This window comes from Neophocaena asiaeorientalis, unplaced genomic scaffold (assembly GCF_003031525.2).
Source record: "Neophocaena asiaeorientalis asiaeorientalis breed wild unplaced genomic scaffold, Neophocaena_asiaeorientalis_V1.1 scaffold138, whole genome shotgun sequence".
NCBI classification, from domain to species: domain Eukaryota; kingdom Metazoa; phylum Chordata; class Mammalia; order Artiodactyla; family Phocoenidae; genus Neophocaena; species Neophocaena asiaeorientalis.
Window position 1 is genome coordinate 5,378,796 of NW_020172632.1, and position 26,437 is coordinate 5,405,232.

General features: G+C 39.1%; 1 protein-coding gene across 1 annotated transcript in view; it reads left to right on the forward strand.

The window, feature by feature from the left end:
- The window catches only part of ZYG11A (zyg-11 family member A, cell cycle regulator), a 58,564-nt gene extending 34,131 nt beyond the window's left edge, over nt 1–24,433 (forward strand). Inside the window, exons 4-14 of the mRNA XM_024739316.1 lie at nt 3,386–3,526; nt 5,539–5,715; nt 7,941–8,005; nt 9,352–9,451; nt 9,550–9,603; nt 13,044–13,205; nt 13,539–13,583; nt 17,329–17,523; nt 19,643–19,704; nt 20,107–20,204; nt 24,270–24,433. Of these exons, the coding sequence (XP_024595084.1) occupies nt 3,386–3,526; nt 5,539–5,715; nt 7,941–8,005; nt 9,352–9,451; nt 9,550–9,603; nt 13,044–13,205; nt 13,539–13,583; nt 17,329–17,523; nt 19,643–19,704; nt 20,107–20,204; nt 24,270–24,433 (1,263 nt within the window). The remainder of the gene's footprint in view (nt 1–3,385; nt 3,527–5,538; nt 5,716–7,940; nt 8,006–9,351; nt 9,452–9,549; nt 9,604–13,043; nt 13,206–13,538; nt 13,584–17,328; nt 17,524–19,642; nt 19,705–20,106; nt 20,205–24,269) is intronic.
- Nucleotides 24,434–26,437: the final 2,004 nt, after the last annotated feature.

Genomic DNA, 26,437 nt, shown 5'->3' on the forward strand with positions numbered 1-26,437 from the left:
AGTAGTTTTGGCGCACGGGCTTAGTTGCTCCATGGCTCGTGGGATCTTCTGAGACCAGGGATCAAACCCATGTCCCCTGCATTGGCAGGTGGATTCTTAACCACTGCGCTACCAGGGAAATCCCTGTTTTTAAATTTTTTAGTAGTAGCCATACTAATGGATGTGAGGTGGATCTCATTGAAGTTTTTTTTCTTTTTACAGGGATAACCCTTTTAATTTTTATTTTATTTATATTTTTGGCTGTACTGTGCGGCCTGTGGCATTTTAATTCCCTGACCAGGGATCGAACTGACACTTCTTGCACTGGAAGCACGGAGTCTTAACCACTGGGCCACCAGAGAAATCCCTTGAAGTTTTGATTTGCATTTCCATACTGATCAGTGATATTGGGCATCTTTTATAAGGAGCTTATTGACCATTGGTATGTCTTTGAAGAAACGTCTGATGAAGTCCTTTGCCAACTTTTAAATCAGGTTGCTTGGGGTTTTTTTTTTGTTGTTGTTGTTGAGTTATAGGAGTTCTCTGTGTAGTCTGGATATTAATTCCTTATGATATATGATTTTCAAATATTTTCTCCCATTCTCTGGGTTGTCTTTTTTCATGAAGTTCAGTTTGTCTGCATTTCTTTTGTTGCTTGTTCCTTTGGTGTCATATCCAAGAAATCACTGCCAAGTATAATATTGTGAAGATTTTGCCCCATATTTCCTTGTAAGAGTTTTATAGTTTTAGGTCATAAATTTAAGTCTTTGATCCATTTTGAGTTGTTTTTTTATTGTAAGATTTTTAAAAACTATTAATTTAAAAAAATTTTGGCTGCATTGGGTCTTCGTTGCTGCACGTGGGCTTTCTCTAGTTGTGGCGAGCAGGGACTACTCTTCATTGCGGTGCATGGGCTTCTCATTGAAGTGGCTTCTCATGTTGCGGAGCACGGGCTCTAGGTGTGCGGGCTTCAATAGTTGTGGCACGTGGGCTCAGTAGTTGTGGCTCATGGGCTCTAGAGCACAGGCTCAGTAGTTGTGGCGCACGGGCTTAGTTGCTCCGCGGCACGTGGGATCTTCCCGGACCAGGGCTCGAACCCGTGTCCCCTGCATTGGCAGGTGGATTCTTAACCACTGCACCACCAGGGAAGCCCCAGGGACTGTGTCTTTTGATTGTTCTTCTTTTTCCTTTTGAATGGGCTATGCTTTCCTATTTTTTTAATATGCTTTATGATTTGTTTTTGTTGTTGAAAACTGGACATTTGAAACTAATAATATGGCAACTCTGGAAATCAGGTTTTTTTCCTTTCCTGGGTTTTGATGCTTTTGTTATTGTTTTTGTATTTTGGGTCTGTGTTGAGGATCAGCCTGAAGTATAAACTTTAAGGTCTTTTTAGGTCTTTTTTGAGCCTTTTCCTGGGCATGTGCAGTCACTTTGGAATTTCCTTTGTATATGCAGTTGTTTTGAATGTCATAGTCATTAATGTCTCCTAAAAGAGGAAAAAGAAAACAATGAAGGGGCAGCCCTTTAAATCCCCTGGAAGTCACTTTAGCTGTGGGAGAGGGGCTTTGAACAGTTGGTGGGGTGGGGGTGCAACAACAGTGGCTGTTCACCTCTTTGTACCTGTTATCAGAAGCAGCAAGCAGTGATCAGAGTACGGATCCCTGATATTTGGAGGGCAGGGTCCGTTTTCCCACATGGGCTCTCACAAGCTAAGTGCAGGGAGCTCTAGGAGCATGTGCTGGTGGCTGGGGGGTGGGTTGGGGCATGGACAGCGGTTATTGTGGTAAGAGCTGAAATTTATGGAATTGAACCACAATTTACTGTCCATACTTCCTCTAGAAGTTGCAAGCATGGATATAAACTCCTTTGTTTACCTTTTTTCCCCCTTTTTTCTTGAAAATGCTTGTCCACTGTTACATTGCTTTGTGTGTTGCTTGTTAAGTCTGATGACAATCTAATTCTCTAATTTGTTTGATCTTTTTATGTGAAGGCCCTGAAGTTTTTTTTCTTTATCTTTAAATTTAATCCTCATATTGTGCTATGTCTCAGACTTGATCTGGGTCAGTTTTCCCAGGTAGCTGGTGGATTATTTCAGTGTATTGATTTAGGTCTTTTTTTTATTTCTGGAAAGTTTTTCTTGGTAGTAGTTTTAAATATTAGTTCATTTCTTCCCCAGGAACTTCAAGTATATGTGTGTTGGATCTTCTTTATTTTTTTCTATATAAGCACTCAATCTTAGATTCCTTTTTACTTCTTCTTTCTTAAAATTTCTTTCTCTTGTTTATTTCTTGCATTTCTTCTCCTTACTAAATATTTATTCAACTCTACTCTTCCTTGGGTACTTTGTAACTTAATTTTTGTGTGATATGATTTTGTCTTTTTCCTGAGTTTAATCATCCCTTGTTTCATCTTTCTGTTGAAGGTATTTTTTCACATCCTAACATGCTGATTAAGAAGATTTAATTCAGTTTAAAGTGCTGTGTTACAATTTTCTTCTGATTTGTTGTTGGTTTATGGGAAGAATTTTTCTCAGCTGAAATGTGTAGATTTGCTTTTTAAAAAATTTCTTACAGTAGCTTTTTATGGAATTGGTTTGAATCTTTTTATTTATTGGCATTTAATTGATGGGGTTCCTAATTCAAAAGCACTCTTCTGTCGATTTAATGATGTGATGTTTCTTCAGTGGGTGATGCGACTACTGGTCATGGTGGAGTGGAGAAGAGGTTGTTTTTCTTCTTTTCATTTTGTAGGATCCTGAATTTTACCCCTTTATTTTCTTCTTTTCTTCACTACCCAGGAATGCTGAAAACTGCGTAATATCTAGTTTTATCTACATTCTTTGTTGATTTGATGCTTTGGATCAGGAGGATACCATTATCCTCCAGACCCAAAGTCTATATATAGACTTTCTGAAATTATTACTTCAGTGGTAGCAAGGAAGAATTATATTAATATTAATTATATAACTGGTCAACTCCTTTTTCATCTTAGTTATTTTACGTGGTCTTTTCCCTGTCTTTTATTGTCTAATTCATTCTATATGAGTACTTAGAAGACATGCATTCATGGTTATTTATTGGTTGTTTAAGAATTTCCATGCTAGCTAGTATTCAGTTGCGGTCTCAACTGTAATATAGTTGTAGGGAGATGGTATTTGAATCTGGCCCCACCACTTAACTGGTTTGTTACATTTAACAATGTACATCACCTCTCTGGACCCACCATGTAGAAATGAGGTTGAGAAGAACTTTTACCTACTAGAATTATGATTGAATGAGATCAAGATCGTAAAGCTCTTAAAACATTTAAGTGAAAATCTGTTGTTTCAAACACTGGACACGCTCTAAAAGCCTGTGATTGAAGGTGAATGGTGAAACCTATTGGTAACATCCTTGTTTTCCAGGTTGCCGGAGGAGCCAATATGAGTCAGATTTCAGAAGCACTGAGCCGATACAGGAATAGGTCATGTTTTATGAAGGAAGCCCTCTACAGGCTCTTCGCAGAGACATTTGCAACGCAAGTAGCCATGCCTGCTATTTTAAAGGTAACTGCACCTCAGAAATGTAGTTTTTATTACTACTTATTATTTGGTTCAATTAAAGTTGTTCATCAGACACGATGAATACGGTTAACTTATATGCCTTATTCTATTGTGAGGCAAAGTGCCCTCACAGATAGAGGAGAATGGTGTTAGGCTTAAACTGCTAGAACATCCCTTGTTTTGAGCCTCTGAATCAATTAGAATCATTCAAATTTTTGAATTTGGTCTGAGCAGGGGATTCTAGAAGCATTGCACTATTTTGTCTAAAGCAGGACTTAATCTTTAAACATGAATTCACTTTGCCTAAACATTGTTTTATTTGTTTACTCTTTAAAATCTAAAATATGGTTTTCTGAAAGAAAACAACAGTATCCCCAATAAGAACAGAACAAAATAACAATAATTGAAGGTAACCAAGTCTACCATTTAAAGTTATTTTGTGAATAAAGTAAAATTACCAGTATCGATCGGGCCAACTTTGCTTTGGTTTACAGAAGAATGAATTTATTTTAAATGTAATTGGAAGTTTTAAGTGGTTTGGGAAGGAAAACTGCAATTATTTAAAATTAAATGTAACATAAAAATGAAGAGTCTTAAAGACACCTTGTTTTTATCATTTGTAATTTTTTGTAGCCCCATAAAACTAGGGCTATTTCTGTACCATGGGAGATTAGATTTATTCATAACTTAAAAATGGTACTGTATAAAGGAAAAAACTGTGGATCTTTGTTTCCCATCTGTAAGGAGGAGGTTGAATTAGATGTTCTAAAAGTCCTTTTCATATCTAAGACTGTGTGATTTTTGATTTTGAAAATCATGTTTATTTTACTTCATACATGTTTATATTGTTGATGATGGCAATCCAGTGAAATCCTAAGAGCAGTTTAGCAATATAGAAAAAAGACATTTTCCATAGGAGAAGTGTATTCCAGGTCTTAGTTCATGTAGGTGTCAAAGTAAGGGGCTCTGGTCTCTTAACAGTTCATAAAATCATGGTTCATGCATGTATCAGCAGACTGGTCTGTGAGGTGGGTAAGGATGATTATCCCTATTCGATAGACGAAGCAGACCACGTTGTCCTTGCGTGTTAGAGCAGGTATGGTCTAAGCTTAGTATAACACCTTCATTTTATATTCGTTTCTAGGTCTTACGCAGTCTCTCTTCTAGTTGCCTTTCTAATGTTAGCGGGTATTTTTGTTGTTTGTGGCTGCGTTGCATGGCTTGTGGGATCCCAGATCCCCGACCAGGGATTGAACCCAGTCACAGCAGTGAAAGCACCAAATCCTAACCACTGGGCCACCAGGGAACTCCCTAATATTAGGTTTTACCACTTTTCAGATTATTTCAAATTCAGATTTCTTCCCCTTCTCTTGGTGGACTCATCCCATCTTTTTGTCCACTTTATGTTTTTTCTTATCACATTTCCCTTCCCTAGTAATTCCTCTCCATCCCACCCCTACCTCCATCTCCTATCCAGATCCCATCTGAGACCCTGCCTAAATGCGTTCTCTGAATGACGCCTTTGACTTCCATACCAGAAATGATTGTTCCCTGCATGACCACCTTAGGCAGCACTTTATTTACACCTCTTTTTCGGTGCTTTTTTTCAGCCTCATGTTTTGACCTCCCTTACAGTGTTATTTGTTAACATACCTTATTTCTTTCATAAGGCTTTATGCTGAGGAGTATGGTATAAGTGATTGATGTTGTGTCCCCTGGAGTGCTTATCATAATGTCTTGGGTGGATTGAGGCTCAATAAATGACTGTGAAGTCACAGATGATGAAACAGAGGTCCAGAGAAAGGAAGTGAGTTACCTAAAGTCACACAGCTAGTTAATGACTACATTTGGATTGAAAGGTATTGCTGGTGTCCTAAAAAATAAATGCCAAGGAAGGGGAAAATCTATTACTTTTTGTCCCAATAAGCAAATATTTTTGACAACTAACACAAAAATAAGACTGTGTAAAGAATGCTAATGTTGTCACATGCCACTAAAAACAAGTTCATCTTCAGCTTGTGGCTATAGGAATGAGGAATCATCCATTGGATTTGCCAGTGCAGTTCACAGCCAGTGCTTGTGCCCTCAACTTAACACGCCAGGACCTGGCCAGGGGGATGCCTGTTCGTCTGTTGTCAGAGGTTACCTGTCTACTTTTCAAGGCTCTGAAAAATTTCCCCCATTACCAGCAGGTAATTTGGTTTGAATATTTGACTGCTTCTTACTTGAGGACAAATATATGAAAAATATTTTTTATTTAGTTCTGATTTTTCATCATGAGAGAGAAAGAGGGAGGAAGGGAGGGAGAGAGAGAAATAGGTAAGGAATTCATGTTTGTTACAGAAAAAATAAGAAGTATAAATAAGTAATAGGGTTTAAAATTTTTAAATTGATCAGAAACCAGTTACCCAGAAACATCTACTACTAACACTTTAGCACATCCTGTAGGCTTAACATCATGTGTGAAATTAAACTGAATTGAATCATAGACCTAAATATAAAAGCTAAATTAAAGGTCTAAATAATATAAAAGCTAAAACCATAAAACTTCTAGAAGAAAACGTGATGTCAAAGTAAGCAAAGTTTTCTTAGGATACAAAAAGCATACATCATAAAAGAAAAATAACAAATTGGAATTCATCAAAGTTAGAAGCTTCTGCTCAAACACACACAGACATTAAAAAATGAAAAGGTAATCCAGGGCTGGGGAAAATGTTCATTTTATGTATATGACAGAGGACTTTTATCCAGAATGTGAAGAATACATTGTTTGTAACACAAGACAAACAAACCAATTTTTTAAGAAGGCAAAAGATTTGAACAGATACTTCACCAAAGAAGATAGGCAGATGGTAAATGAGCACATGAAAAGATGCTCAGTATCTTTAGCCATCAGGGAAATGCAAATTAAAAGCACATTTGGATACCACTACACACCCCCTAGATTGATTGAAATAAAAAAACTGACAATACCAAGTGTTGACAAGAGTGTAGAGAAACTGAAATTCTCATATATTGATGTTAAGAAGATAAAATGATAAAACCACCAGTTCGACAGTCTGGTAATTTCTTTGAAAGTTAGACATGAAAGTCCTCTTTCATGCTACATAGTCATTTTACTCCTAGAGAAATGAAATCATATAACCATATAACAACTTATACACAAATGCTCATAATATCTTTATTCATAATCCCCCCCAAACTGAAAACTTAATGTCCAGCAGCAGGTGAGCAGATAAACAAATTGTGATATATTCATATAAGGAAATACTACATGGTGATACAAAGGAATGAAGTACTGATACATATACAACATGGATGAATCTCAAAAACATTATATGCTGAGCAAAATAAGCCAGACGCAAAAGAGTAGATACCATATGATTTTACTTATGTGAAGTCTTAGTAAAGGCTAATCTGTAACGACAGTATAATTTTCTGGGGCTGGAATTTTCAGGGTTGGGATTGAGTGGAAGGGGGCACAGTGGAACTCTTTGGGGTGATGGAAATATTTTTTATGTTGCTTGTGGTGGTGGTGGGTGATATTGTTACACATCTTTTTAAATTTGTCAACTCTAATTGAAGTGTGTACTTAAAATGGGAATCGATTTATTAAAGATACGACAAGGAAGATGGTCTTTCCTTGTTTAAAAAAAAATCTGTATTTCCACTTTCTCTTGAAAAGTTGGATGATCCTTCTCAATTCAGTCTTAATTCCTGCGTGGCAGTCATCAGTTGGAGCTGAGTAACAACTGCCCCTATAGAAGGGTATGAATTCTCCAGTTTGCCATAATTCCTACCACTGCCCTATTGTTTCGTACTCTGCTTTCTTCACTTGTTTATGTTACTGCCTAGTTCCTGCTGGCATTTCAGGTTTGCTATCCCTGCCTCAGACACTGCTGTCATGGCAGTGCATGTCACTGGCCTACTCATGGCCTTTCAAAGAGATGTTATATTTTTCTATTCCTAAAGCTTTCCTAGAAGGCCTTTTCTCTTTCTTTCCTATCTTTAAAGGCATAGTTCAATCCCTACCAATCATAGGTAGACAGTAGAAGCTCTATCACAGAATTAGTTATGAGATCTGGTAAAGGCATTTATCATTCAGTAGATGGGCCAGACTTCCGGTAATTGATTTGGACTGACACACAGGCAGGCAACTCTCCACATAGATCCTTCTAGGGTTCAGGGAGAAGGGAGACTGCCTCTTTGCCAAAAAAGGGAAAGATTGTTCTTTAGGCAAAGGTGAATGTTACAGAGTTTAATAGTAAGATTAAATGAAGAACTTGGAGAGGACCAGGTACACAACGAGCTCTCAATAAGAAAAGCTTATTAGTAGCACCTTCCAAATGTTTAATTAGAACCTTTATTTAGAATGAGTATACATTTGCTCAGAATTACTTTTCTTTATTCCGTTAAGTTACAGAAGAATTGCCTTCTCTCCTTAACCAATTCCAGGATTCTTGTGGATGTTCCATTTGACAGGCAAGTATAAAATTGGATTATCTGATTTTGGGGTGTTGACCAGTGTTACTCTGAGCATTGTTGGCTTTTGGTTGTTAGCCTAGCAAGGGTCTGATTAAGGCTGAGATAAAGTGTTTGGGGAGAATGTTCTGTTGAGATTTTTCCACACAGGTGTTCGGAAGTACTATACTTGCAAGTGTTGTCTCCCAAAGTGTGATTCCAGTTTAGGGCAGTGGGTGGAAAGAACATGGGCGCCAGAGAGTAAAACATCGAATCAAGTCCTAGCCCTTTCATTATCTTTGTGCGTAAGTTTCCTCATTTGTAAAATAGTGACTCTTATGAGGATTAGATATGATGTTTGTAAGTTACTTATCACAGTGCCTAGCATAAGAGTGCAGACTGTTCTAAATATTAACCATTCTTTTTGTTATTATTTTATTGATAATGCTTTTTTCTAAAAAAGTAAAAAACCACAAAACATCACTGTAGACTCCAGAGGGGTTCCTCTTGTGGCCATTGTAATCTCTCAGATTCATGAGTTCCAAAACATTAATAATAGTTGCCATTAATAATAGTTGCTGCCAACAGGAAAATTAGCCACGGTGTGCTATGAACAAAGCCCTGATTTATGCATGCAAGGTTGTAGGCTAAGCCATTCTCAAATCTAATTAAAGCGTGTACTTAACATGAGAGTTGACTTTTAAAAGTACAGTAGGGAAGGTGGTCTTCCTCATTAAAAAAAAAAAAAAATCTGTATTTTCACTTTCTTTTGACAAGTTGGAAGCTCTTTTTCAACTAGCCTTCATTCCTGTATAGCAGTCATCTGTTGGAGCTGAGTAAAAGCCGTGAATAAAGGGCCATGAATTCTGTCCAGCTAAGTGATTTGTTTGCTGTGGCATTTTAGCATTGTCTGCAATTCAGATTATAAAATGACTACCTCTTGGGAACTTATTTCCTTTTTCAGACCCATCATAGTTGAAACTGAGTGCTAAAAATAAGTCTTTTTTAGGTCTGTCAGTCTTTGAATCTTGTGCATTTTGCTCATGTTCTTTTTTTTTCGCCATGCCTCGTGGCTTGTGGGATCTTAGTTCCTGACAAGGGATCAAACCTGGGCTCTTGGCAGTGAAAATGCATAGTCCTAACCACTGGACTGCTGTGCAATTCCCACTCACACTTTTTTGCATGCTCTCCTTTTCCTCTTCTGATTTTCTCTTCTTTTTGCCAAATGCTCTTTGCTTTCATAGCTGAGGCTTTAAAAGTCCAAGACTATTTTTGTTAAACAAGATTTGTTGGGGAGGCTAACTGATTTCTTCACTTCTCATGTACAGTTTCACAAACTTTATTGTGAGAAAAATACTGTTTTTTAGGTTCGATGCTGCCAAATTTGTTATGAGATGGCTCTGTAAGCATGAAAACCCCAAGATGCAAACAATGGCAGTGAGCATAACCTCTATTCTAGCCCTGCAGGTATGTGATCGCTGAATGCAAATTTTCTCTCTCCCTAGTCTTGGTGGAGCTTTGATGGAGGTCTAACATTTCACTTTCGGCTTTTTGTTTGTTTATAGCTCTCACCTGAGCAAACTGCACAACTTAAAGAAGAGCTCTTCATGGCAGTTAAGGTAGGTTAATTGTCACTTTTATAACTTTTTTTTCAGTAAAAGTAATTTGTGAACATAGTTTAAAAAATTAAATCATTTTAAAAAGCTTATAAAATGAACAATCTGTAAGACCTGCTACCCAGAAGAAACTATTCTGTACTCATATAGCTATTTTTCCTCCATATCTCTAAATAAAATGCTTATAATTGTGGTTTCAGTCTGTCATACAGAGTGAAGTAAGTCAGAAAGAGAAAAACAAATATTGTATATTAAAGCATACATGTGGAATCTAGAAAAATGGTACAGATGGACCTATTTCCAGGGCAGGAATAGAGACCCAGACATAGAGAACAGATATGTGGACATGAGGGGACGGGGAGGGTGGGACAAATTGGGAGATTAGGATTGACATAAATACACTACCATGTGTAAAGTAGATAGCTAGTGGGAACCTGCTGTATAGCACAGGGAGCTGTCAGCTTGGTGCTCTGTGATGACCTAGGTAGGTGGGATGGCCGGGGGGGCGTGGGAGGGAGGTCCAAGAGGGAGGGGATATATGTATACATATAGCTGATTCACTTCCTTGTACAGCAGAAACTAACAAAATTGTAAAGCAACTATACTCCAATTTTAAAAAAAGAGAGAGAAAAAAATGATTTATCAGTTTTAGATGTTATCTTGTGATTCTGCTGGTATGGTAAATAAGATTTTGGCTCTCCTACATATATCTCTACAAATTACCTCCTTTCCCAACCCCCAATAAATTTATATTACAAGTTTTAATAAATCAATATCTACATTATGATTATACTAACATTGATCATGGAAGAATGTACATCATTGTTTTATTTTGCACTTCTCTTATTCTGAGGTGAGGCTTGAGCCTATTTTTTTTTTTGGAAGAGTCATTTATAATGTCTGTGAATTGTCTGTTCATGGCCTTTAGTTTTTCTTTAGGGTTGCTGGCTTTTTCCTAATTTATAGGATTCCTTTATGTTTATAGGATGCATGTAATTTTTCCCCATTTGGCTGTTAGTCTGTTTTTACTTTATTTATGGCATGATTTGGTACGCAATAATTTAAAAAAATTTATATTGTTGAATTTATTCTTTTCTTTTTTTTTTAAAGGAGAAATTTTTGTCATTGGGTTTTTAAAAAATATTTATTTATTTATGTATTTTGGCTACAAAGGGTCTTAGTTGCGGCACGCTGGATCTTTGTGTGGCATGTGGACTTCTTAGTTGTGACGTGCATGCAGGATCTAGTTCCCTGACCAGGGATCGAACCCAGGCCCCCTGCATTGGGAGCGTGGAGTCTTAGCCACTGGACCACCAGGAAAGTCCCCAGATGCTGGCTTTAGATTGGAGCAGAAAGGAAGGCAGAGTACACTGATGCAAGGGCAAGCAGGTTGTTAGATTTTGTTAGGAAGAATAGCTATGGTTCCCAGTGAAAACTTAGATGAATTGATCAAATGAGAGGAACAAGAAGATGGCAGTTAAAGTTTGGGGAGTGAGAATTATGAAATAGTAGTCTTTGGAGTGAATTCATTGAGAAATATAGTAGGATTGCCAGTACAGTTGAATGCCCTTTTGAAATTTTGAGGCAGATATTAAGAGTGAGACTCGAGAACAGTCTTTTTCAATACTCAGATTTTGGAGGTGGAGCGTGAAGTAGGGTTTAACTAAGGTAGGAGTTTTGCCAAGATGATGTGGTGGAAGAACACTGAAGTTACTGGGAATGCTAACAGTATTAGATAGAGGTAGAGAGAGATAGATATCGATATGGAGAGCAAGTGCTTAAAATAACATGGAGGGAAGTGTAGCCCTGTAGTTCTTGGAGAAACCATTTTAGGTAGTGGTACCAAAAGTTCAGGCTTTAACGTGGATGGATCTAGAGACTGTCATACAGAGTGAAGTAAGTCAGAAAGAGAAAAACAAATATCGTATATTAACGCATATATGTGGAACCTAGAAAAATGGCACAGATGAACCGGTTTGCAGGTCAGAAATTGAGACACAGATGTAGAGAACAAACGTATGGACACCAAGCGGGGAAAGCGGCAGGGGTGGGTGTGTGGGGGTGTGATGAATTGGGCGATTGGGATTGACATGTATACACTGATGTGTGTAAAATGGGTGACAATAAGAACCTGCTTTATAAAAAAATAAATAAAATAAAATTCAAAAATTAAGAAAAAAAATTCAGGCTTCAGATTAAAACAAACTAGGTTCAGCCACTAACTAGCCATAGCCCTTAGGTAATTTACTTATCTCCTCTGCGCCTCAGATTCTTTATCTGAAAGACTGGCATTGGACATGGGAGTAATATTTTGCAGTTATTTTGAGTATTATTAAGATAAAATATGTAAAGCAGCTAACCATGGGCCTGACCACAGCTGTCATTGCTTTCCCGGTCAGCCTCACTTTCTGCTCCCTCCCTTGCTGCACTCACCCTATTGGCTGTCTAGGTGATTGCTACCAGCGTGGTGTGCACTTATATTCTTCTTTTGGCTCTAACAGCTTTATTTTCGTGAATTCTCTTGATGTGTTCTCTCCTGATTGGGTAAAATATTTGAGATGGTCTCATTCCTCCTGAAAACAGACAGTCTGGTTTGTTTAGCGTTGTTATACTTTATGTATCTTTTCATTAGCTGGTTAGGTGGAAATGGCTGTCTTTTTCCTTTCACATGACAGTCTAGTATGTTTGAAAGAAACCGTGAATACTGGCTTAACTTTTGTCTAGAAAAATTCTGATTTGAAATGGTATATTGGAATCTCTGTTAAATAAGTCAGTGGTTTCTTCAAGCTATTAGGACATATTATACTATAAACTAGTGTTATCCTGTAGCCATACTGACCTGCTCAGTGGTGTAGAACAGCAAACTTTTTTTTTGGCCTGGAATATCTGCCCCCCTCCCCTTTTATGTCCTCATTCCTTGCTTAGCTGCCTTGTCCTTTTTTCCTTTTGGTCTCTTTTACATACTACCTTTGTATGGAGTCTTCCCTCTCCCACCTTTTCTAAAGAAAATTCTTAGGCTTTTATGTGTTTACTTCAGAGCATTTACCAAAACTAAAAATTATTTTATTTAGTTGAGATAAACTGTTTTTTTAATCTGGCACTCTTATCTGAATATGTGCCTGACTTCCAAAAGGTGTTGACTAGACATTGTCAATATGTGAATAATGGAATAGCTGATATGTACTTGATTATGAGGTTTATTAACAAGCACCAAGAACTAGATTAAGTGCTTGATAAACTTTAATATTTTTTCCTCACAAAACCCCTAAAAAATAGGTGTAAGTCATTTTATAGAGAGAAAGTGGGTCACAAGGCTATTAAGTGGTAGAACTTGGGTTTAGAACCGAGGTTTGATTCTAAAGCTTTTCTTAACCATTGCTTTCCTTATACTGGAATTGAGTCAGTCACTAGGGCATCTTACTCCCTGTCTCTTTGTTTTTTAGGAACTTCTAGCAATAGTAAAACAAAAGACTACTGACAATTTAGATGATGTCACCTTCTTGTTTACTTTGAAAGCACTTTGGAATCTTACAGATGAATCTCCAGCTGCCTGCAAGCACGTTATTGAAAATCAAGGATTGGCGATCTTCATCCAAGTCTTGGAGGTGGGAAGACAGGATTGAGTTTATGCGTAAAGTCCTTTTTAAAAATATTTATTTATTTATTTAACTTATTTATTTTGGCTGCTCCTGGTCTTAGTTGTGGCCTGCGGACTTCTTAGTTGCAGCATGCAGACTCTTAGTTACGGCATGAGGGCTTCTTAGTTGTGGCATGCAGACTCTTAGTTGCGGCATGCATGCGGGATCTAGTTCCCCGACCAGGGATTGAACCTGGGCCCCCTGCACTGGGAGTGTGGAGTCTCACCCACTGGACCACCAGGGAAGTCCCTGTAAAGTTCTTTTCTTCATGATAAAGTAACCTGTATATTCTTTTCACAGACTTTTTCAGAGTCAACAATACAAAGCAAAGTACTTGGTCTTTTGGTAAGGTGAATTGTTTTGAGTTAATTCTAATTACTTAAAAAAATAGAAAGCTCACGCTCATGTAGTACCTACTATGTGCTAGGCACTTTTGTAAGCAGTTTACGTGCATTAACTCATTTAATCTTCACACTATCCCTGTAAAGTAAATACCATTATATATGAGTCATCTGTTGCTGTAAACACACTACAGCTTAAAACAGCATCCATTTTATTCACTTCTGAATCTGTGGGTCTAGAGTTTGAACTCAGCTCAGCTGTACGGTTCTTCTGCTGGTCTCTGTGGAGTTATTCATGTTGCTGCAGTCATCTGGTGGCTCAGCTAGGCCTAGATGCTCTAGGATGGCCTGACTCTCAGCTCTGACCATTGGTGCAGGTTGTTAGCTGGGCCTTGTGTCTCCATGAGCTTCTTCACTTGGCAGTTTCTGGGCAGCAATAGAAGGCAAGGGCACTGTACAAGTGCTTCTTAAACCTCTGCTTATATCAGATTTTCTAATGTCTCACAGGTCAAAGTAGGTTACGAGACCCGGAGTGTTTTCCAACAACCACTTTGCCACTTGTTTGACACCAACTGGGTGTCCTACAGTTCGATTCAGTTCACTTCTGCCACTAGCTATCCAGAGTTAGCATCAGGTCCCACAAGTTAAAAAGCTCAGTCTCACAAGTCTGCCTCCACTTTAGTTGCCAACTGTTAAGCACAGGCCACCTCTACTTCTGACTGACTGACTTTAAATTGGGGGTTTCCACGACCCCCTCCTCAGGTTGATAATTTGCTAGAATGGCTCACAGAACTGGGGAAGGCACTTTATTTGCTATTTTCAATTTATTACAGGATACAGCTCAGAAACAGTCAAATAGAAGAGATATGTAGGGCAAGGACCCTCTCTGGATACACCACCTTCCCAGCACCTTGATGTGTTCACCAACCCAGAAATTCTCCAAACTCCATTATTTAGGGGTATATATGGGGGGGTGGGGGTCTCATCACACAAGCATGATTGATTATTAATTCAATTTTTAGCCTCTCTCCTCTCCTGCTGAGGTTGGGGGCATGGGGTTGAAAGTTCCAGGTTTCTAATCAAGGTTTGGTCTTTCTGGCATCCAGCCCCCATCCAGAAGCTATCTAGGTGCCTGCCAAGAGTCACCTCATTAGAACAAAGATGCTCCAATCACTCCAGAAATTCCAAGGGATTTGAGAGCTCTGAGTCAGGAACTAGGGACAAAGACCAGGTATTTCTTATGCCTAGGGATAAGGCCAGATTAAAGGAGGTGGCCACCCCTTGGTGGGAAGAGCAGCAGTCACATTGTTAAAGGGCATATACACAGGGATAGGGAAATTGCGTTATGTTCTGCACTCTCCCATACATCGTTGTCTGCGTTTTATAGATATTCAGTCTGAGGCACAGAAGTGCCATTTACCCTATGTTACCTAGATAGTAAGAGGCAGAATCAGAACTCAAACTCAGGCAGTCTGGCTCCAGACCCCCTGATATTAGCCACTTTACTTCCTCTTTAACAATTGAATTAATTTTTTAGAAATATCTTGGTTTATACTTTTATACTACCTCCCAATCAGGATATTTGTTATTGAGAGATTTCTTTGTTTCCTAAAGATAAAGGTGAAGATTTACAAAAAGTAACGAAGACATACTATTGTATGCCCCTGCAGTTTGCTGTGCTGGTGCTTCGGAAGACACAGATACATGAAACATAGCAAGCTGGTAGTACTAAGAATGTTGGGAGGTGGTGTCAGACGTGTATGCAAATACCTCTCTAATTCATGATTGACTGTGGTAAGTGCTGGAAAACAGGCACAGAGTCCAGTGGGAGCCTTTGATTCTAGATCATGAACTCACTGAAAGCAGGGACTGTGTGTTTCCCTTTGTATCCCTAACACATACAGGACTTGGGACAGAGCAGATGTGAAAGGCTTCATAGAGAGGAATACATGATTAGTATTGGAAACCTGGAAGGTACAGAAAAGTAGAAGAAAGGAACAAAGGTCATTTTGGGCTAAAAAAGGATGAGAAAATGTAATCATTTGAGGGACACTGTAATATAGAGTATCTGGAATTTTGGGAGAAGGTGGGAAGAAGAAAAACAGTGGGAAATCAGTCCAGAAGGGTGGATTGAAGCCTCATACATCTATACAATGCTAAGTATCCTTCTTTTTATCCTTTTGAGAGCCTCTCAGAATACTGAGGGTTAGGGAGGTTGTTCCTTTTCCTTCCTTTTTCTGTATGAGGAAGACCCACATTCTCCTGTAGCTCCCATTCAGTATTTTATTCCATAGACTCTTGGGAAGAAAATGCTAATATAAAAGCTTCTGCCAAGATTAAAGAGGAACTTGGGACTCAACTGAGGTGTCCCTCTCAGTTTTGCTAAGGATCCTATCTATCATCTTGTCTCTTCTTGTTTGGGGCTGCCATCTGATAGACTCAGTGCTGGTCATGCTGTTGACTAATTGTGTAGCTGGCCCAGGGAAGAAGGGCAGGGGGTCTAAAAACAGTGCAATTTCTGCTGAAATCATGCTGTTAACAAGAGGGTTATAGCTAGTCTTGAGAAAAGGGGGCAGGGTGGGTCTCAAAACAGTACAATTTTCTGCAGAGTGCCTTATGCCTTTCTCAACATACTAAGTCTATACTTTTCTGAAAGCTGCTTTAGAAGGAGCAGTAACTGCTGTGGTTGCTTTGACTGTGTGTTTATCCTCTAAACCTTTGTTTTTTCATCTGTGTAGTGGACAGACCCTAAGTGACCAACCCCCAGTGATTATAGTTTTTCTGGTGTTCATGTCTTTGTGTAATCTCCATCTCCCTAGAGTCTGGGCAGGACCTGTGACTTGTTTCTAACTAACAGAATATGGCAAAGATAATAGGATATCATTCCTGTGATTATATTACAATATGTATAAAATCCTTCTTCCTAGCAGACACTCTAGAGAAGTGAGTGGTTGGAGAAGGGAAAAGCCCACATAGCAAAAAAAAACCTATGGGCAGCTTCTGGGAGCTGAGGGTGACCTCCAGCAAGAAACCCTCCTTCCTGCAGCCACAGGGGAATGAATTCTGCCAACGGTCTGAGTGAACTTGCAAGTATTCTCCCCACCCACACCTCACCCATTGGAGCCTCCAGATGGGAATGCAGGCTAGCCAGCCCTTTGATTGCAGGCTTGCGAGACCCAGCTAAGCGAGGCCCACAGAAGCTGGAAGAGGAAAAATGTATGTTGTTTTAAGCCACCAAGTTTGTGTTAATTTGTTACACACATAGAAAACTAATACAGTACATAAAATAAGAAAATACTTCCTGCCTTTCATTGTTACGGTTAAACTTAAAGCTAATGTAACATATAGTGAGCCCCCAGGAATGTTAAGTTTTTTAGTCAGACCTGGATTTGTATTCTTTCCAACCAGTTACTAGCAGTGTGAACCTGACAAGTCAGTCTTGCTGAGTGTTGAATTTCTTTGTAGGACTATTAAAGATTAAGTGCGATAAGGCAGATAAAAAGACATTTCAGTCTCTCTAGCTCAGTGCCTGGCACTTAGTAAGTGCTTACTCAATGATTGGTTATTACTGATCATCCTCATCGTCAAGGGAGTGGGATTGTAGGTGTTAGGCTAAGTCAGAGGGAGGAGGATGGGACTAAGTGTTCTTGTATGTATATGAGCTGAGCAGTAGGAGAGGGAGAGGAACCAGTTCCTGATTCTCCCCTCCTTTCCTGTCCTTGATATTCTCTGCTCCATCTGACCCATAGAACAACATAGCTGAAGTCAGAGAACTCTCTTCCAAGTTGATGACTGATGATGTGGTAAAGCATGTCAGCAGCTTGCTGCATAGTAAGGAACTGGAAGTCAGCTATTTAGCTGCAGGCATCATAGCCCACCTGACATCTGACAAACAGCCCTGGATATCCCATGACCTCCAGAGGAGAGCACTTCTCCAGGATCTGGTATGAGAACCATTGCTCTTTACAAAATCCAGAGTCATCTCTTTTTGCAGAAAACTTATTTTTCTAGATCATAAGAATTTTTGAAATATGTGTTCATTGTAGAAAATGGGAAAGATAGAGAAAAATATAAAGAAAACATTATAAATCACCCACACCTTAACCACCCAAAGCTAATCTCTATTAACATTTTGTTGCATTCCTTCTGGTAACTTTCCTTCTATAAAAGTTATACATGCAAACAGTTTATATGGCTTATTCTATTTCTCTTTCCCACTCTCAGCTCTTTTTAAAGCTATTTCTTTTGGTGTTTACCTCCATATCGCTAACATATGTTGTTATTTCTTGACTTTGTAGTGTAAGACATTATCAATTTATTTTCCCACTTTGGAAAATGAAGATTCTTTTTCTCTGTTTCCCAATGCACACCCTTTCTTATACTCCAAGTATACATCTCCTTTCAGTACATTCAAGCACATCCTGTCTACTTCAGCTTCTCGGAGACTACTTTCTCAAGCCTTCTGTTTTTTTTTTCCATCTGATTTGCTTTTTTGTATATCTGTTAGACCACTGTCATCCCAGGATATTCATTTACTATCATTCTGGAGATTCTCTTTGCTCTCTTGTGTTGGATTCCCTGTATCCAGGACTGCGTACCTTCCTATTTTTTGGTGTACTCCCTCATTCTCTTGCGTCATATCCTCCAGTAGCTTCCTAAGAGATGTATGAAAAAGAAAATTTGAAACCTTTTATGTTTGAAAAGGCCTTTATTTTACATTCACATTTAGTTGATCAACTGGCTAGGTATAAAAGTTAAGTTTTGAAATATTTTCACAATTTCTAAGTCATTGCTCCACTGTCTTTTATTTCTCTGTATCACTGTTGAGAAGTCCTGTGCCATTTTTCTTTGGAAGCTTTAAGACCTTTGTCTTCAGTGTTTGGAAATCACAGTGATGTGCCTTGATGTGGGTTCATTTTCATCTGTTCCGTTTGCTACTTACTGCTCTGGAAGCTCATTTCCTTCAATTCTGGGAAATTTCTTTCTCTCCCTCTCGCCCCTCCATCCCTCCTTTTTCTTTCCTCTTTTCTCCCTGCTTCCCTCCCTTCCTTTTTTTTTTTGGCTGCACTGGGTCTTTGTTGCTGCACATGGGCTTTCTCAAATTGCAGCGAGCCAGGGCTACTCTTTGTTGTGGTGCACGGATTTCTCATTTCAGGGGCTTCTCTTGTTGTGGAGCACAGGCTCTAGGCATGTGGGCTTCAGTAGTTGCAGCACACGGGCTCAGTAGTTGTGGTGCACGGGCTTAGTTGCTCTGTGGCATGTGGGATCTTCCTGGACCAGGGCTTAAACCCGTGTCCCCTGCATTGGCAGGCGGATTCTTAACCACTGCACTACCAGGGAAGTCCCGTCCCTCCCTTCCTTAATTTCTATTCTTCTGATTGAAGATTATAAGGTCGGCTTCCAACAGGCTAAACACCCACTAGAAGAAGAGAGTTGGGGGGTAAAGGAGGCTCAGCATTTAGTATTTAGTTTTTTCACTTTAGCCCCCTGTTTTTAGCATGGTACTCCCAACCTCAGCTGTTCATGGGATTGCCCAGTCCAGAAATTTTTGTAAGGGGTGGTAGAGGAGATCTTGAAGTCTTGATTCTTTGGTACTTTCAACCAATCGTCCTTTTTCAACCCCACCTCTAATCTCACTTCCTGAAGTAATACTTTTGCCAAATATTTAAGTCTCTTGGGTGTTCTGTTCAAAATGGTTTGTTTTTTTAACCTTCCCCAGTGCTAGATCTATTAAATTAGTTACCATTTTTCTTCTGCTTTCTTCTATGTGTATTTGTCTTCTTTTAAACCATTTGTATCATTCTGTTCATGGGATTTAGGGGAGGAGTGGGTGCATGCTCAATCTTCCATCATTAAACAGGAGCCCCTTTTTATTGCATTGTTTTCCACATGACTTTGTTTATATTCTACATATATAATGCTTATCTAATTGATAGTTGGCAGGTTAGGTATCCTAAATTTGAGTAATCAATCCCATGTTTTGAAAACTTATGTTGTTTCATATATATGTAATTATAAGTGACATGAAACAATACTAGAATCTTGATATGTCTCTTTGTACAGTATACAACCATCCAGAGTTGGCCAAGTTCAAGTTGTAAGATGACAGCATTGGTGACCTACAGGTAATTTCATGATGGTATAGTGCTTTTCTTAAAGCTTGTCCTCAGTCTACTCACTATGTAGAAGCCATGGTACAGTGATAAAATATTAGAATAAAATAGCATGTGTTCAAATCCTGTTTCTTTGTGATATTGGGAAAATCACTTTTAGAAAATCTCTGAGACTCAGTTTTCGTCATCTGTAAAATGAGGCTGGCAGTGTGCAAGATTGAGGGTGGAATCAGATATTGAATGTATAATGTCTCACACAGAGTATAATTTCTTAAATGCTAGTTCCGATTATATGCTCAGCAGTACATCTGTCTTGGTGAGGAATTGACCCTGGGGGGAAAATGTTGAAAATTATTATTATATCCCTGATGTTAGCTTGAGTTCTGAAGAAACATCTTCTTTGTACTTGTTTAGATCCTTCAAGGCATTTTTCCCACTCCTTGGCAACGTCTCTCGACCAGAGGTTCAGCTCTGGGCACTATGGGCCATGTATCATGTCTGCAGTAAAAACCGTATGTAATTAAAAAGAATAGTTTTCCAGCTATTTTTCTGTATAAGGATTAAGTTCAAGATGGAATTTTGAAAAATTGTTCACCTATGTCCTGATTTTAACACTTTTAAAAAAGCAACTGAAAAGCATTTGTATTAGTATAAAAAATGCTACAGAATTATAATTGGGGGTGGTTGTCAAGTGATATAGAAAGTCAAAGTTTGCTCCCACTCCTATTCCCCATAGGCAAGCACTGTCCATAAGTTGATAACTATAACTATACTTCCAGATACTTTTCTGTATACATGCTATAGTTAGTATATACTCTATGTGAACAGGATAATGTTTTTAGACAAAATGGGCTCATTCTGTGCATACTATCCTATAGCTTGCTGTTTTTCACTCAGTAGTTTATCATGAATACTATTCTTCCTATAGTAATACATAGATTTGCCTCTTTGTAATGGTTTGAGGGAGGCTGGGGGGCCAGATGTCAGGAGTTGGTCCCAGGCAGATTAAATGTTTTTCCATGTTTTACTGTTTTAAATTCCCCTTGGGAATTCTTGGCTTTATTCTTTTTTAAAAAATATTTATTTATTTATTTGGTTGTACCAGGTCTTAGTTGTGGCTTGTGGGCTCCTTAGTTGCAGCACATGGGATCCTTAGTTGTGGCAGGTGGGCTCTTTAGTTGTGGCTCCAGGGCTCCTTAGTTGTGCCTTGCCAGCTCCTTAGTTGTGGCATGCATGTGGGATCTAGTTCCCTGACCAGGGATTGAACCCAGGCCCCCTGCATTGGGAGCGTGGAGTCTTATCCACTGCACCACCAGGGAAGTCCCTTGGCTCTTATTCTTTGTTAAGCATTATTATTAAAATTTTTGCTTTTATTATAAAAGAAATATAGGTTATAATTTTATACTAAAATACCTAAGATAAAACTTTTAGAATTAATTAAAGTTTTAACTATCAAAAGCATAAGCTATCTCAAAATGGCTTTAACAAGTATTGAGGCCTATATGCAAAAAAAACTATAGGAAATAATTTAAAAGCCTGAAATAATTGTGAGACATACTATACTCAATTCTTTTCAATTCATGGATATAATACAATTCAAGTGAATGAGTAAGAGTTGAGGAATCTGAAAATTATTTTAAAGTTAAAGTGGCAGGATAAACAGGAAAGAACTGACTGAGAAAAATGGTTTTTAGGAGCTTGCCCTAATACTCTCTTTATTTATTTATGTTTGGCTGTGCCTGCGGTGTGCAGAATCTTAACTCCCAGACCAGGGATCAAAGCCTGGCACCCCTTGCAGTGGAAGCGTGGGGTCCTAACCACTGGACCACCAGAGAAGTCTCTAACACTTCTCTTTAAATGGTACTGGCATATGAATAGATGGAGGCAGATCAGTCAGTTTGAATGGCACTGAAATAGACTCTAGTATATTCAGTTACAACAGCAGTAACTGTAACAACAACTAGAATTTAGTTGAGTGTTTATATTTCCTATGTGCCAAGCAGTGTTGTAAGCTATTTATGTGTAACTTTTTTAATCTTCACAACAGATGGAACGGGTAGCATTTTATTGTATATCTGTTACAGATGAGAAAACGAGGCATAGAGAAGTAAAGTAACTTGCCCAAAGTTAAAACAGCCTGCACCGGCAGAGATAGGGTTCTAACCTAGTGATCTGACTCCAGATCACCACTATTAATTAGATTGCTCTGTATTTCTTTGCTATATGATGTAACAATTTATTTAACATTGTTTCCAGTCTTTTCTATTCCAATACAAACACTGGTTCGATGAATAATGACATTCTCTCTCTCACTCTCACTCACACACGTACTATATATTTAGGAAACATGAACATGTGTGCTAATTAAGAGGACAGACCCCAGAATCAGACTATTTGTACTTTGCTCCCATTTACTAACTGTGGGAGCTTGAGCAAGTTACTGAACCCCTCTGTTCTCCAGTTTCCTCATCTGTAAAATGGGGATTAAAGTACCTATTCCATAGGGCTGTTATGAGAATTAAATGAGGTAGCATTTGCAAAGCATTTAAACATTGCTTGGCTCATAGTACGAGCATTTGTACATAGCACAGTATTAGTACAAGCGTAGTGCATACCATTTGTTAAAAGAAAAGACATCACTTTGCAAGCATGATCTGCAGAATACTCTTAGAATTACTGAGTCAAAGTGTTATGAATGCTTGTTTTGGTAGGTATTGCTAAACTGTCATCCAGATAATTGATTACCAGTTTGCATTCCCATCAGCAATATATTAGAGCTTCCAGTTTCCTTTTATTCTTACAAAAAGGTTTAGTTGAATTTTTTTTTGGGGGGGGTGGTATGCGGGCTTCTCACTGTTGTGGCCTCTCCCATTGCGGAGCACAGGCTCCGGACGCGCAGGCTCAGCGGCCATGGCTCACGGGCCTAGCCACTCCGCGGCATGTGGGATCTTCCCGGACCGGGGCACGAACCCGTGTGCCCTGCATCGGCAGGCGGACTCTCAACCACTGCACCACCAGGGAAGCCCTAGTTGAATTTTTTTTTTTTTTTTTTTTTTTGCGATACACGGGCCTCTCACTGCTGTGGCCTCTCCCGCAGCGGAGCGCAGGCCCAGCAGCCATGGCTCACGGGCCCAGCCGCTCTGCGGCACACGGGATCCTCCCAGACCGGGGCACGGACCCGCGTCCCCTGCATCGGCAGGCGGACTCTCAACCACTGCACCACCAGGGAAGCCCTAGTTGAATTTTTTGATCTTTATCAACCTAAGGTGAAAGAGAGTCTCAGATGGCGTTTATTTTAAGTAAGGTGAACTGTCTTATATTTGAATTGTCTGTTGATTTCCATTGCTCACTTTTTGTTTACTGTTTTTTGGTCTTTTTCTTTTTAATTTGAAGGAAGTCTTGCAAATACTTTTTCCCAGTTTATTGTCTTGATTTTATTCAATGTTTTTACAAGTCAATATTTTGTTATATGGCCTCTGGGTTTCAGGTCATGATTATACCTTACAAAATTGATGAAAATTTTCAGCCATTTTCTTTTAAAATATTACCTTCCACTTATTCTCTCTATTCCTTTCTTATAACATCTATCAGAAGTATCTTATACCTTCTCTGAATCTGTCCTACATGTTTTGTAACCATTTAAAAACAAATGTTTCCATGTCTTTGTTTCTTTTTACTGCATTCTTGGTAATTGCCTTAGATGTGTTTTTGGATCATTGTTTCTGTGTCTAATAGACTCTTGGACTGATTAAGAGAATCCTTTCAGACTGAGTTGTGCACATGTCCCTTCAGTACAGCTTTGTATTGCTTCTGTCAAGTGTTCTAGAGGTTTCCCTGGGATTGGACTAATTCTTATATTAATTTCTCAGCTCAAGGGTTCCCAGAACATTTAGGGTAATATAAATTCAAACTCTATACCAACTTGGGACTGGTTATAAATTCTCAGGAAAGACTCCCAGGAGCCCAGGCTAAATGCAGATGTTTCATTGTCTTATCCGTTGTCTTGCCCTTTGAGGGGCCAGCTTTATGCATTGATTTTGCTTCTGACTTCCTAATTTAAAATCTAAATTCCTAGATTACTGAAACCGACGGTCCCTTTCTGCCGGACGATAGTTACAGGTTAGGTTACACGAGCTTTGGGTGCTTTTTGCTCTTTGTGTCTGACTCCTGGACAATTCCTTTACTCTGTGCACTCAACTATGAATTAAAAATTTTTTCAGTTATACTGTATCCAGCTCTGGTGTTTTTAGGTTGTCTAGCTCAGCATATTGGCTGAACCTGAAATCTGTATCATTTTTGTAATAAAAGATGTTCTTATCCTTTTAGCTAGGATTAGAGACATTTGAAGCATAGAGTTGTCCAGAAGTAAACATAATAAAATAATCATCCATTATCTCATTACACAAGCCAAGCATTAACTGGCATATTTCTTCTAAATTGACACAGTTTATCTGTTAACTCCTGTGTCAGAGGGCTTAAAACTTTGTACTCTTTCTTCAAACTGGTGAATGTGGTAATTTGGGAATATTTAAGATGCCAACCTGTCCGTCAGGTTTCTTTGCTTAATTTTCTTTCAGCCAGCAAATACTGCAAAATGTTAGTCGAAGAAGAAGGACTGCAGCTTTTGTGTGACATCCAGAAGCACAGTGAGGCAGACCCCCAAGCACAGCACATTGCAGCCTCCCTTCTAGATGACTTCAGAATGCATTTCATGAATTATCGGAGACCCCCTCTCTGCTGAATGCCCTTCTTATCCTCAGGGGCTTCAGAGGTGCTCTGTTGCTCAGTGTCAGGTCTTCTGCCCTGTCACCAATTGAATGTTGAATTGAATTGAAACAAGTTGTCATTGGAGTTTGTGAGTTGACTGCCTTCTTGGCCTTTTTTTTTGGTTTGATTTTCTGTAACTTATTAGAAGGTTGGGTTTGTATGATAGCCATGATCCCAAATCAAGTTGGAATCATTCTGGGAATACCCTTTCAGAAGTTTTGAGAAATCAAGCCCTGGACTCTGTGTGAAGACCTGTGAGCTTGTGTTGGAACAGCTATGCCAGTTACTTTTCTCTAGCCCCGGCCAATTTCTTAACTCTGAGTGTTTGTCAGAGGAAAGGAAAAAGAAAGACTTACGGGGAAACTTTGATATTTGTGTTAAATTTCATGTTTGAAAGAATCTCCTAAGTTGTTATTCCTGGTTATATGAAGCCACTGGAGAAGAAGTACATGAAAAAGTTCTAGGAATCATACACGTATAAATGTATAGTTTGGAAGGCAGAACCTCTATTGGAGGGGAGGAAAAAAATTATTTTTAATAGATACCAGAGTACCTTCCACTTGTTGGGTGGAGGGAAGAGAAATATATTTTTATGATTTTGGATAGTCTACCTTTGACCTTCCTTCCTCCAGCGTTACACAGACTGAGTACGCGTAACATTGTGTGTGACTGGGTGTGCTGGTGGGGCATGGTCCGAGTTAGGACTGAGAATAGAGTGTTCAGATGAAAGATAATATGGGGATTATAAATCTCAATCCCTCAATCCCTCAAATTTTTAATTTGAGTTACGACTGTGAGCAAAACTGAGAGGAAAAGGAAGGGCTGTGCCAGAGGTGTAAAGAGGTGCTCTTACCTAATATGGAGATGAGAAAAATAGTGAGCTTCTCTGAGAACCAGTCTCAACCACAGTATAAACTATCAGAAGCTTTGGTTTGTGTCCTCTGCAAACCCACTCTGTGGAATAGAGTATGAAGTCCTTCCTCACCTTATTATTGACAACTAACAAAACGTGTTTTACCATTCATCTGTTTAAGTTTTTCAAAGAAATAAATGCCTTTCTGAATTAGTAGCTTATTTTAGGACTAGGTTTTTGTGCTGTTAGCTGGCCAGACTCTTAACTGGAATGCTATATACCTTCGTTTGGAATCAGATGAGGCTTATTCTTATTCTAAACCATATTTCAAACTGTTGCTCACTGGTGACTGGATAAGAGAAATTTGTAACCTGCTTCCTTCTACAGTCCTGCAACTACACAGTATTTTCTCTCATTCACTCTTTTGCATGATTCAAAAGGCTGTCTTACTTTGCTGACCTGAGTTCCGTGCGTTGGAACATGCTTTTACCAGATACTAGCTTAGGCTAATGTGAGGAGGGTGGGTGGGAAATGGTGCCTGTTGAGGTCCAGTTCTACACTGGGCACCTCTCCCAAGTTTTGTCTCATTCACAGCAATCCTCTGTGATAGTTGAGTTTTTATCCTCCCCATTTAACAGATGAGAAAGAGGAAGTTCAGGTTACTTTCCTGAGTAGATAGGCACTGCTCATGCGGTTGCTGCCGATTCAAAGACTGGGGCTCTTCTGTGTTACTCTCCCTTTCAGGAAATGAGCACAACTTTGGGGCACATTTGTATTTAGCAGCAAGTCAACAATGTTATTGGTATGTGTCCATGCCCGTGGCTTAGTGACTTCTGAGTCTGGCCAGGCGTAGGCACAGAAAGCTCAGGTCAGTTAAAGAATGACCACGTGGCTGTCTCTTCCCCTGCCTTGGTGCACAGAAGGAGGGCTCCTGAGACTAGTCAGCCACTCAGTGTCGTCATCTTGCTCACTTCTGCTCGTGCTGTTCCCCTCAGGCTTCCTCTTTTCCGCCTCAAATGCCTATTGATCCTTCAGTTTTCGACTCCAGTGTTACCTGCCCATTTCCTGACCTTCCATGTCGTCCATCAGAGTTAATCGTTCCCTTCTCAGCACTCCTGAAGGCTA